The following is a 13,053-nucleotide window of genomic DNA, read 5'->3' as shown; positions in this document are numbered from 1 at the left end:
CATGGAATTAGAGTATGGAAGCTGAATGGGAAGAACTGTGAGAATAGATAAATAGTTATTACAAAACAAAGCACTCAGTAAACTTAGTATGCACACTTTACTGCATTTTTCACTCCGCTCGTGGTGAGATAAACAGAACCCATCAGTTTGAAGAAAAAAGATGATCTGCATATTGCAGCTGCCTTCTTTTCCCTACGTTAATACAAGTTAATACAATACACTAATTTGGGCGCAGGAAGAAATTTTCTTTTAGTGCTTATTGGCAGAAAACTTGGAACTTCTCCAGTTTTTGAACAGATGTTTGCATTTGGATGAGGAAGAACATACATCTCCTGATCAGTGTGGGATGTTTGTTACTTGGTGCTAGAGAGTTCTTTGATACAGCTGAAGATGAGGCTAGCTGGGAAAAAAACACATGCCAGTGTTTTCAGGAAATGTACCAGTTTGGTTTACCACCTTATTGAAATGATCTGATGTTAGCCCGTGTCTTATTTTTAGGTGTCCTACACACTTGTGTAAATGAAAGAGAAAAATAATAATGGTTGTTTCCATATGATTTGTGTTCCACCAGATAAATCAAGCTTAATATTTAAGGAAAATCAAAAGCAATGACATCAGCCATTACAGGGAAGTATCTTTTCTGGATGACCTGATGTTAGAGAAGTTTTCAAGAATAGCTTACCCAGACAAACATGCTACTACCTCTGTAGCTCTAGCAAGGATAGCCTCTTCCTGGAATATCGCCTATACGAATGTCAACTATGGCCTTTCTATATGACCTTCCTATGGCCTCTAGCTTTCTTCAGTTGACTTTTTAAAAAGCCCATCTGGCTTCTACTCAGTCTTTCTTTTCTTTGCGTTTCTTTTCTTGGTATCTTGGCAAATTCTTCATCCTCTTCATCCCATGGAAACCAGAGAAGCATCCCTGCCAAGAAATAGATCTCGTCAAAAATCCATTCTCTTCCATTTGCTTAAAAGAAGCACTCTCTTATCATCCTTCGAGCATTTCCACTAAATGCTAAGTAGGTCTTTCAAAATTACAGCCCCTTATGGATTTGGTCTCATCAGTAATGCTGCTTTTCATTATTTTTTCCACAGGCTGAAACTCTTCCTGGGCTGTCAGTGGAAAGCTGAAAAAAATCTAACCAACTTGTGTATTGTTAGGTGAAACAGGACAGGAATCAGCTATGATTTGAGGATGTAAAATCAGGATTATGAAAGATGAGAGGTAAAACTGCAAATGGCAAAAATAAGATTTGGACTAAATATCTGGAAATATTTTATCATAGTAAAATCTACAATATAATGAAATAATCTTTCACAAGAAGAAGGGGAATACTCTGATTGGGATTCTTCAAAACTATACTGGGAAATGATAAAGAAACAAAACTGTTGGGATCTATTCTCTATGAAAAGTGGGGGTAGTTTAAAGATGTACAAATAAATCTAAATAAACTGAATATATGACTTCTGTGTATTATTTACTCTTGGAAGACAACCAGTGAGGCGGGTTTTAGGCAATACACCTTAGTAACACATTCCTGATACCACTGTGAACGTCAACCTCAAGTTGACAATTCTCCGCTTAGTGGAGAGGATTGGTGGAAATGCATGGTCATTCTGCCTGCCCATCTCTACAAATACCAGGGTTTTGCTCTACTATACTTCTTATCTCCAGCTTATTCTCACAAGCAGCCACTGAAAGAAGAGACATAGTTGGGTCGCACAGGCTATCAACCTGCAAACTTGAGTCCAATACATCAAAATTCTCCAGTGCTTGCTCCTAGCCATTTTGAGGCATGATCAAAACAGAGAATTCAGCCTGCTATTCTTGCTTTTCTGCCTCCTAAGCTTCAAACATGCAGCAAGCTCTGGCTTCTTTTTCCTAGAGAAATCTGGTCTAACGTTACTGCTGCATTCTGAAGACTACTCAAAATTTAAATCTTTATTTTGGTGTTTGAAAGCAGCAGACAACATTTAAATTCAGGAAACGTTAGCTGATCTCTGCTGTACCTTAGATACTGCTTCCCCCATAGTGATAAACAGCAAGTTTTTAGCACAGAAACCACCCGTAAGAAATGTTATGAATTATTCTAAAAAGACTTTCTTGGCTATTTCTTTACCAATGGTGCATACATAGTTTCTTGTTGGAAAAAAAGTGATGCCAAAATGTTATTTTTTAAATTAACATTTAATTGTAGTTAACATTTAATTTTAAATAACATGTTAATTTTTAATGAACATTTTTGCTTTATTTTTCTGCTCTGGGGGGGAAATCTCTATTTCTCAGCTTTATTTCTTCATGTGATGGCAGAACAATACAGCCATTCAAACTTACTATAAGCAGAAACACAACCCCTCAAAACAGCCAACATCTTTCTAAAGAATATTGTATCACTTATATTAATCCAGGTCCTTTTGCACTGGTATACAGGTAGTGCTTTTTGCCTGTACAGTAAGTGTTATCTGTTAATATTATATGAAAGAATTCAATTGACAAGGCTTCAGTTACTCAGAAGTGACAGCAATGAACACCATACAATAAAGTTTCAGCAGTTTACTGCCGATGGAAGTGAAGGTAACTAGGTTATTTTCACTTTCTGAATCTATTTGTGCAAAAATGAGACAAGTAGCATAAAATGATCTGAGGCTTAGCTTTGTTAATCTGAGCTGTTACAACACACAAAACAGAAGCAGCTGGTTTTACTGGCGTTACAGATTTTAAGATGAAGGTGTCCTCTTAAGAACATGAACACACTGTGTGGCAGACTTCCTGTTTTTTTGGCCAGAGTGACATCAGTGTAAAAAAGAATGTTTTGAACGTACTGCCTACAACTTTGTTTTCATTCATTTTTATGAACTTGCCAACGCATTGCTGACTCGGGCAAAGCCATCCGTCTATAGCTACAATTACTCAACATCTTAGACGTAGACATGAAAATCACTGTCATGTAGGATACCAGCTTAGCAGCTGCATGAGTTGAAAGTTAAGAATGTGTTTGAATACTTTCGTGAACTGGGATCTTAAGAAAATAATACTTGCAGACTGCCATCCCGAGAGATGCTGATCTGTGGGCTGGTCAGATAGTCAGAGAGGTTCAACACACTAATTTTGTCATAGGACTAGCCATGGAGCCATGTGGCACAGATCACGCATTCACAGAATCGTAGAAAAGAAGTAGGCTGGAAGGGATCCTCTGGATGCCGTCAAAGCAGAGCCAGCTTCACAGCCAGATCAGGTTGTGCCAGGCCTCAACCCATTAGGCCCCGAAAATATCCATGAATGGAGACTATACAACCTCTCTGCGCAACCTGTGCTGCTGCTTAACCACTACTCTAGATCATGCCATCCTGAAATGTTATCTACAGCATTAGTATGGGTACTCTTTTAGTGCTGGCCACTTACCTATAGGTAGGAATGTAAGACAGAAGGGTTTTTTGGGGTTTGGATTTTTTTTTTTAATTTTACCCTTGAATTCAGTAATCTCTGATGCTGTTTTTTCTAAGTTTGCCAGATGTCATATTTTTCCCCACTTTTTTTTCAGATTCCTGAAATATAAATGCAACATACTTCAAAATGTACAGGTCTCCTCAGGATGTTGCAAGACTTCACAAGATTCTTTTTCCTGACGCTTACCAATTATTATTCATGTAGTAAAGATCAGAAAAAAGTCTGAAAGAGAGGTGGGGATGAAATCTCAACCTTTTAGTAATTCTATCTGTTTTATGTCATTCTCCCAATAGGAAAAAGTATATAGCTAAAAAGTGTATTTCTACTTTTGTTTCCTACTATATTTGTTGTGGCCAACATTTGATACAAATTCTGCCTTCAGGAAGACAAGATACTCTGTCAAAATTGGGAGATTTCTTGGCAGGCGAGCACATTTTAAAAGGCTAAGCTTCTTTGACACCTTATTTAAAATTCTCTGAAACGATTCCTCAGGACAAAATGCTACTCAGCTTCCCTAAGTAATAGTGTATCACAAATCATATTGCTCTTCTTTAAAGCTAAATAAGGTAGCTCTTATTATGGTGTCGTGGTTTAACTTCAGTCGGCAACTAAGCACCACGCAGCCGCTCGCTCACTCCCCCCCACCCGGTGGGATGGGGGAGAGAATTGGAAGAGCACAAGTTAGAAAAACTCGTGGGTTGAGATAAAAACAGTTTAATAATTGAAATAAAATGATAATAATAATAATATGATAATAATAATAATAATACACAAAGCAAGTGATGCACAGTACAATTGCTCACCACCCGCCGACCGATGCCCAGCCAGTCCCCGAGCAGCGGCCCCCCCGGCCAGCTTTCCCCAGTTTATGTACTGAGCATGACGTCACATGGTATGGAATGTCCCTTTGGCCAGTTTGGCTGTGCCCCCTCCCAGCTTCTTGTGCACCTTCAGCCTTCTCAGTCGGTAGAACATGGGAAGCTGAAAAGTCCTTGGCTAGTGTAAGCATTACCTAGCAACAACTAAAACATCGGTGCGTTATCAACTTTGTTCTCATCCTAAATCCAAAACACTGTACCAGCTACTAGAAAAGAAATTAACTCTATCCCTGCCGAAACCAGGACATATGGGCAAGAACAGTCTAAACTGCTGCTTCTTACAGTTGGAGGATATGAATTAATTAGATGCCTCACCCTATCAACTGCTACAGTGAGAAAAGCTTGACTATGGAGCACGCTCTTGTGTACCAGACAGAAACTTCCCTTCTGTGCACATAGCCTGTCACTATGCTATTGGTACAAACCTCATCTCATGATGAAAACTGCTCTTCAGAAATAAATCGTTGCAGATATAGCTCACAACAGCATTTGGGAGAGAAATATGCAAGCCATCTGCAAACAATTTAATGTGCATATACATTTTATTGCAACAAAAGTCACTCGCGTTCCCCTCCCATCAGACACAATGCCTTTGGAAAGGTGCATTTCGAGAGATTTAGTGCCATCAGTGCTGACAGATTATTTTGTATGCCACAATATTCCATGAAAACGAGAGGACAGTGCAAAGGGTAAGGTTTCAGCATCAAATGTAAAACTTCTGCACTTTTCTACTTGTTCAAATATATTTTGCATTATCTCCTGAAAATGTGGGAAGGTTTAGGATTATGACTGAAAATACAGTGCAGAGTTTCACAGCCTATGCAGGGAACAAGTGTAATCCGTGACAGCCACAACACACCCTCGAGATAAACTCCTCAGTCTCCAGGGACCGAGAACGTTTTGGGAAGAGCGAATAAACACGGGGGGACTGACCGAAGAAGGGGGTTAATCAGTGCTAATAAACACACCCTAGGAGAGCAAGAGGAGGCACGCCTGAGGGGCCCTCGTGGATCTCTCTCCCCCGAGACCCTCGCGGTCCGCAGGGCCAGGTCACAGCGCCGCTCCCCGCCCTGCTAACAACCCTGCAGCGCCAGAAGCTAACTGAAAACTGGAGGTAGGACGGGACTACTCACACCTGGCGGTCATTTCTGCTCTCTCCACCTTCACCTCACACAGGTGCAATGGGGCCGCGCCCGCAGCAGGGGACACACGTCGGCCCCCGCTGCCCCTCAGGGAATGCGGCGAGCGGCATGGCGAGGGGGCACCGCCGGCCCGCGGGCTGCTCGGTGAGGCTGGGCGCAGAGATGGCGGGCGCAGGCGCCGCGGCGATGCTCGAGGGACGAACGCGCCCGGCCGTTGGGGGAGCGGCCGCCCCGCCCCGCGCGCGTGGCGCCTCAGCGCCCCCCGCAACGGCCGCCCGCCCCCGCCCACACACGGGCGCCGCCGGGGCACCTGGCGCGGGGAGGGGCGGGGCGAGCCGCTCGGTCGCAGCCGCCTCGCTGCGCGCGTCGTCGGGCTGCGGGGCGCGAGTTAGCCCCCCGCGGCCGCCGCCTCCATCAGGCGGCGACCCCGCACCGCCCCCCGGCGGGGTCACCGCTCCGCCCGGGCGCGGAAACAGCGGACGCGTGCGCCTTTAAGAGAGGCTCCGCCTCCGCGCTGGCTCCCGCCCCTTGCCGCGCGTCGGGCCAGTAGGAGCGGGCGAGAGGGGAAGGCGGGAGAATGCGAACCCCTCGCAGCGCCGCCAGCCGCGCCTTATAAGGGCAGGGCCTCGCGCATGCGCGCAGCCCGGCGGCTAGGGGCGGGGGCTCCGAGTGGGTTTTGCTTCGGCGGCGGCACCGCGGCGGGAAGGGGCGCGGGACCCCGCGGAGGGGCGGCCCGGCCGAGCACTCACCCCCCCACCGCGCCCCGCGGCGCCTCGGCCCGGCCCGCGCAGCTCGGCTCCCCGGCGGGCAGAGGGGCGGCGGCGGGAGGGAGCGGAGCGGGGCCGCCGCGGGGACCCCGCGCCCGGTGCGGGCGGCGCGGCGGCGGCGGATGTGCTGCTGGCGCGGGGGGATGATGCTGGCGGGGCCGCAGCTGGTGGCGGGGCCGGCGGCGCCGGGCGGAGAGCGGGCCCGGCTGCTCTCGCTCTACGTGCAGGACTACCTGGAGTGCGTGGAGTCGCTGCCGCTGGACATCCAGCGCAACGCCTCGCTGCTGCGGGAGATGGACACGCAGTGCCAAGGTGGGCGCCGCCGCGGGACGCGGCCTCCGCCACAGGGCACCGGGCGGGGGGGCAAGGGGGGGCCGCCCGCCCGCCCGCCGCACATGCGCCCCGCGCGGAGGGGCCGGAGCCGGGGCGGGCCCGGCGGAGGAGGGTGGGCGCCGGGGTGGGCCCCCTGCCGGGGCCTGCGCGGGGCTGAGCCCGCGGCGGTGCCGGGGCGCCGCGCTCGGCGTCTGCCGGGGCGGGTGGCGGCCGGTCCCTCCTGGGGGAGGGCGCCCCGCGGCGGCGGTGGCCCCGCCTCGGGGGCGGTGGGAGGCGGCGGTGCCTCGCTGCCCGGAGCTAGGCCCCGGCTCCGCGCGGCGGCCCGCTCCGCCGTGCGGGGCCGCCTGAGCCCCGCTTCCCCCCGCCGGGCAGCCCCGCTGATGGAACCGGCGGCGGTGCTGCTGGAGGCGGGGGCACGGGCATCGGTTTCACAGCTCGCTCTGCCCCGCCGCCGCGCGGGGACGGGGGTGCCGCGTCCCGGCGGAGCCGTGCCCCCGTCCCACGGTAAAGCGCTGCTCTCCGAACCGTCCCGCCGGGCGCTGACCCGGGGCGCTGAGGGTTAGCGCACCGGGGCGGGCTACATAGAGTGTTCGCGGCGTTCCCACTGGTAACGGGGAGGGTCCGCGGAGCGGGAAGCGACCCTGAACTTCAGTCGAAGACAAGGCTTCTTCCGAAATGCAGATCAAATACCCATTAAACCCATTATGCCTCGCACTCTTGGGCTACACAGCTGCGGTATCTTCCGATTACCGCCCTGCCGCCTAATCGTACGATGGGACCTACTCCTGAAGAGCGTTACTGCTTGAACTGTGCCGCAGAGGACGAGTGGCGCGGACCCACGGCGGGAGGGGGGCGGAATTTGGTCCCGTGGAGTAGGAACTAGAGCCGTATCTCCCTTCCTGATGGGAGGCTTTCTTCACCGCGGGTAAGAGGGGACCGTTAAGGCCTTTCAGACGTTAAATGTAAACGGATTCTTTCAATTATCTTTCTAATTACCCAGGAAGATACATAAGAACAGGCTTTTGTAAGTTTTCTGTGTTTTTAAAGTCTAGAGGGCGTAGACTTGTCTGCAGCACTTTGAATTCTTAGTCGAGGCTGGACTGCCTAGCGGGCTCTTTACCTGATCTGTGGTGACAACGCTCTAGATCTGTCTTGAATAGATTCAGTCTTTTACTTGGGCTATATCTCCTATATGTATTCCACCAGCCACTAATACAATACTGGGCCCAAGCAGAGGTTTGTTGCTGGTTTTACCAAAGTCTTCAACTGTTTTAAAAAACAAAACCACAAACACCTAAAAATTCAATAAAAATATTTTTGGCCCAAGTCTGAAGATGTAAAAGCAGTACTATATAATTTCAGCTAATTTAAAAGGTAGTGATAGCTCATGCAGGAGGGACAAAGCCACTCCTGTGCTTGGAACACTGAAATCCTTTTAGCTTTTATTAGCTCCACCAAACTTAATCAGATTATCTGTAATGAACACTTGGCCCTGTTTTGTGCTGTGTTTGAGTTTGTTGGTTTTTGGTTTGTTGTTTTTTTTAACAGGGGTTTCAGAGCTATTTAGTTGCGCGTATGGATGCCTCCTCTAATCTTAGGGACCAACAAGGAGTTTGGTTAACTTGCATCTTTGTCAACCCAAAAGTTCTTTCCTTTTTTTAATGGATGGTGATCCATTTAAAGTGCGCAGCATATCTTCATGGGCTGCATCCAGGGAGTAATCAGCGTAGGGTGAATGTTGTCCTCTGTCACCGTGTGAAAAAGCTAACGGTTATTGCTTCTGGGCAGGGCATTCCCAATATGGGAAATCTGTGTAACTACGCCTACACGTTTTTTTGCCCCTCATAAAAAAAAAAAGGCTGAGTGGGAGATAATGTGGCTGCAGGATATTGTACTCTGGTTATGCCTTTCTAGTTCAACAGCCTACAAAGTACCTTATTCCACGCTTTTCAGGAGCAGAGAGTAAGATTCCTCCCCACACACCTGTCAGGGCAACAGGCAAGCAATGCAGCTGAAGATGCAGGGAAACAAAGCTTGTGTTTTTAATGGTCGCTGTAATACTAGTATTGAGAAAAAATAGGTTAAGTGAGTTATTGGACAGGCAGAGTAGTGATTTTTATCTTCCCTTAGTGAAAGTCTGGAACAGAACAAAATGCTGTTGGCTCCTGTTGTCATACAGGTTTCAGAATTTATAGTAAAAAGCATCCGTTCACGCTTAAGCTACTGTTTCAAGATGTCAGCAGCAAAAAAATCACTGTGAACAATGTTGAGATAATATCTATGGCTTCCATTTAGCACAAGCTTGAATCATTTCACAACTGTACAATGCAGATAAATTCTTTAAAAATGAAAGCCAGTTTGTGAAACGCAGGTCTTTAGGAAGAGATAGATTGTACTGCATGTCTTCTTGCTTTAGAAGTAAATAGCTTAGTATCATTCATAAATTCCCTTGCCTGTTCAAATAAAATCCTTAAGTTGTTTCTGACAGAACCAGTACGGTATCTAACACTGTGCATCAGGTTTCACTGTCAGTTCTACTAATCTATTTCCTTCCATGTTAGCAATTTCTCTGTCTTTTATGTATAGATCTAGTGTAACTTTTGGTCTGGAAATATCATTTTAAAATCCAGCAATATAGAACAATAGAGTACAGACTAAGACTGGCTTGTAAGGCATTTGTTAATCTCATATTTGGGTTCATTAAACCTACTTCAAAGAACTAAATTTTATGAAAGATTCACAGCAACTCGTCCAGTTATTTTGCATGACGTGCAAGAAGAAAAGCTTAGAAGTCAAACTGTGAGCCACTCATTACTAGTTGCTTAAAAATATCCTGTGATGCACTGAACAGTAGGTCTGAAGAGTTCAGCCTCGATTTAAAATGCAACTTGCTGTAATATGTCTTGGTAATAGGAAAAGCATTTTGAGTGGTTTAAGTTGATTTAAATCCTGATTGTGAATTTGTTATTGTGTAACTTCAGTTGTCATACTCCTTTTATAACTATGTCTACTTGAAAGTGTAATACCAAACCTTTAGATGAATAGGAAGGGGAAGGCAGAGGACCTGGATGTTCTAATTTTGGAGTGTTACATATTGTGATATATAACGATTATATGAATTCTAAGTTTCTTCCTGTGATACAATAAGCTATTGCTTTGGTTTGTAGGCCAGGGTTTTGGAACTACTGTGGTAAGGACTCTCAACAGAAATTCCTGCTTTTTCAGATGGAAGCAGGATCTGGACTACCCACACTCCAGCAGCCATGGTCCCCTTTCTTGGGTTATCCTTTCTTTTTCCAATGGCTAAAATAAACTTGCTTTTTCTTAGAACTTGAGAGTTTTTACTTGCAACAGATTGTGATCTTAAACACTGATTTGATGACCACATTCAACTTGGATAAAATATCTGATCTAGCCCACTAGGGTATACTATAATTAAAATTTGTACTATTTCTCATCAGTTAGAAATGCATTTCTGTATTTTCTTGAGCGTGTTCCATCTTGTGTAATTATTCCTATTATCTTTATTTTATAGAAGCGTTAAAAGAAATAGATGATGTCTATGAAAAATACAAGTCAGAAAATGATCCTGTTCAGAAGAAACGCTTGCAGCAGCATCTTCAGCGTGCATTAATCAACAGCCAAGAACTTGGAGATGAAAAAATTCAAATAGTTACTCAGATGCTAGAACTGGTAGAGAATAGAGCCCGGCAAATGGAAACACACTCTCAGTGTTTTCAAGATCTGTCTGAGAATGAAAAGCCTCTAGAAAAGGCGAAGATGGAGTCCTGCCAGCCAGAGAGATCTTCACGTAGACCTCGTCGCCAGCGAACCAGCGAAAGCCGTGATCTGTGCCATATAGCAAACGGTATTGATGACTGCGATGATCAGCCACCTAAAGAAAAAAGATCTAAATCTTCCAAGAAGAAAAAACGCTCCAAAGCCAAACAAGAGAGAGAGGTTTCACCTGTAGAATTTGCAATTGATCCCAATGAACCAACCTACTGCTTATGCAACCAAGTGTCTTATGGCGAAATGATAGGATGTGATAATGAACAGTGTCCTATCGAGTGGTTCCACTTTTCGTGTGTTGGACTCACCTACAAACCAAAGGGGAAATGGTATTGCCCCAAGTGCAGAGGAGACAATGAGAAAACGATGGACAAATGTACTGACAAATCAAAAAAGGATAGAAGATCGAGGTAGTGAAAGCAATTCATGTTTTAAAGAGTTGCTCCTTTTATATTAAAATGTTTAATTTGCAGAGAACGCTGTTTTAGGAAATGCATAAGACTATGCAATAATTTTTAATCTATAATATTAATGGAGTATTAAAAGCTGTTATACCTTCTGTGATCTTTAACTTTCTGCACTGAATAACCAAATAATTGAAACAGGGTGGCTTCAGACCTTCACAGAAGACATTACAAGCATATGGCGCTTGGTTTCAATTTAACCCCATTAGTATTTTAAAGAACCTTGTGAATCTTGAAATAATGGTGGTGGGAAAGATACTGAAGAACTTTTCATGTTATGGGAAAGGTGTTGAAAGGCCTCACATAACTGCTAGAATCTTAACAACTGAATTTGTTCTTTATCCCAGGTCTTAAGTTTTCAGTTTTTGTGTTAACATCACACATTTGGAATTAGGGTTTTTGAACTCAGCTGTAACTGTAAAAGTCTTCCGAGCTAAAAGCAGACCTCTTCAGTGACTTTCATATGACCAGTATGTTATTTCAAGGAAGAAAATACCACTAACTTAAGCTTTTTTTTTTGTCAATATTAAACTCTTGTCTTTGTGACTTTACACTTGGGAGTCAATTTTTGGATATGGTAGAATTATGGTGTATACACAGTTTTGGATATTCTTAGTAGGTTTTGTTTGGGTTCTGTTGAGCATCCTGATGTGGTCTTTATTGTTTAAGATGGTCTCTCTAGTGCCAAAACTACTTCCTTGATTGTTTGTTTTGCCACTGCCTATATAAGCCTTGAAGTGGTAGAAGGATCCCTTGAGAGGCGGGGATATTGACATCTCAGGGAACAGAAACTGCAAATGTGATGAAGTCTTCGTCATAATCAATCTCTAGAGAGGTGAAACATGACTGGTATTCTCTGGGATGTAAACTTTGCTTTTCCTTAAGTGGTATTTGTGTACATGTGTGGCCACACCTGGATTTAGGCACAGCACCACAGTTCTTGGACTTGGGCAACTATCTAAAAAGCCTGAAGGCAAAGGCCTTCAATAAAAGTTTTGATAGGTAATAAGAAACAAAACATAAGCATGACTGGTACAGAGCCAGTAGACAAATCCCAGCAGGTTTCTGACAGGCTAAGTAACAGTGTTGTCCTGAAGTATGCCAGTAGTGTCTAAACACTACTTGGGTGGTAGTTAAAAGTGAACTTCCTCACCTCCACTCCTTAGAGGAGGTGGAAAAAAGATGAGAACAGCTGTTCCTGCTCCTTTGCAATGGGAGATGCTAACAGAGGAGAAGTGAGTGGTGTACCCGGTGTATCAAAGCTTGCACCTAGGGTTCCTGCTCAACAACGTTGTTCCTTGAGACCACCTGTGCCCTGGCGGGCTTGGCAAGGCAGACAGAGCAGCTCTGCAGGGCTGGGTGTGGGGGTTATCTCTAGGTGGGCTGCAAGTGCTCGGAAGTCCCCATAGGTCTCTGCTTTTTGCTGCTAAGGTCTCCCTTGACAGCACAGAGGGAGAAGCGACACTATCTCTGGCCAAGCCTGGTTGAAAAGCAGTTGTGCTGAGTTGAGAGCAGCCCAGGAGGCAGATGAGCAAAAGCAAGCCACAGTGGATGAAAGCCATCAAAACTCCCTCCTGCATCTCCACTAGAGGGCTGTGACAGCCGGGGCTGGAGGGCTGGATGCACTGCGCTTGGCATAAAGAAATCCTCAGTGCTGTCGGGCCAGATGGTATGAATCAATGCACAGGACTCTAAATATTATAAGCTACGTAAAATACCGAGCCTGTTCCCACAGTTACGATCTGACTCCTTAACAGGATTTAGCATTTGCAAGTAATACTAGTTAACATACGGCAGGGGAGCGTAAAGCCAGTGTTTTGAATTTTTGCTCTAAAATTGTATGTTTATTAAGTGGACTAGCTCCACTGGGGAGTCCTGTACCACAGTAAGCAAACAACTCTTGCAGGAAACTACTGTAAGGGCTCTGACCATCAGCAGGGTAGGAGAGAAGGTAAACCTTATCCCAAGGCCCTGTCTTGCTTTCCAGGCCTAGTGGCTAATCTGAGGTTGCAAAGATAGACTTCTTGAGGGGGCTGGATCATGGCTACTGATAGAGAATGATCAGGCCAGCTGTTGGACACAAGTGTCATAAGTCCTTCTCTGTGCACTTTACTCTTTTTTTCCTATTTGTTATGGCTTAATGATTCTTGAACTTCCTTCTTGGGAAGACTGGTTGGAAGCCTTAGGCTGGGGACTGTATCAGCATCTGATGTCTACCTAAAACGG

General features: G+C 45.8%; 1 protein-coding gene and 1 long non-coding RNA gene across 3 annotated transcripts; one reads left to right on the top strand and one right to left on the bottom strand.

Moving 5' to 3' along the window:
* Positions 1–83: 83 nt before the first annotated feature.
* On the bottom strand, positions 84–5,646 carry LOC143160056 (uncharacterized). Its single transcript, XR_012995311.1, has 2 exons — positions 5,463–5,646; positions 84–925 (listed from the first exon to the last, which is right to left on the bottom strand). It is a non-coding gene; the product is annotated as an uncharacterized LOC143160056 (long non-coding RNA).
* A 714-nt stretch (positions 5,647–6,360) lies between these two features.
* Positions 6,361–11,378, top strand: ING2 (inhibitor of growth family member 2). Of its 2 annotated transcripts, none has more exons than XM_076336451.1 (2): positions 6,361–6,550; positions 10,107–11,378. In XM_076336451.1, exons 1-2 carry the CDS (start codon positions 6,361–6,363, stop codon positions 10,775–10,777), a joined length of 861 nt encoding a protein of 286 aa, XP_076192566.1. In that variant the 3' UTR covers positions 10,778–11,378. The 2 variants fall into 2 exon arrangements, 1 of the variants encoding a protein (XP_076192566.1); XR_012995174.1 differs by lacking the exon at positions 6,361–6,550 and adding an exon at positions 6,999–7,496 and having other exon boundaries at positions 10,107–10,194.
* Positions 11,379–13,053: the final 1,675 nt, after the last annotated feature.

The sequence above is a fragment of the Aptenodytes patagonicus genome, chromosome 4 (assembly GCF_965638725.1).
Source record: "Aptenodytes patagonicus chromosome 4, bAptPat1.pri.cur, whole genome shotgun sequence".
NCBI lineage: Eukaryota > Metazoa > Chordata > Aves > Sphenisciformes > Spheniscidae > Aptenodytes > Aptenodytes patagonicus.
This window is presented reverse-complemented; position numbering and strand designations above follow the sequence as displayed.

Bases quoted from the DNA above. Each gene is read 5' to 3' on its own strand.
- ING2 (XM_076336451.1), top strand. From the start codon at position 6,361: ATGTGCTGCTGGCGCGGGGGGATGATGCTGGCGGGGCCGCAGCTGGTG. The intron at 6,551-10,106 runs GTGGGCGCCGCC...TTTATTTTATAG, and splicing joins GATGGACACGCAGTGCCAAG to AAGCGTTAAAAGAAATAGAT.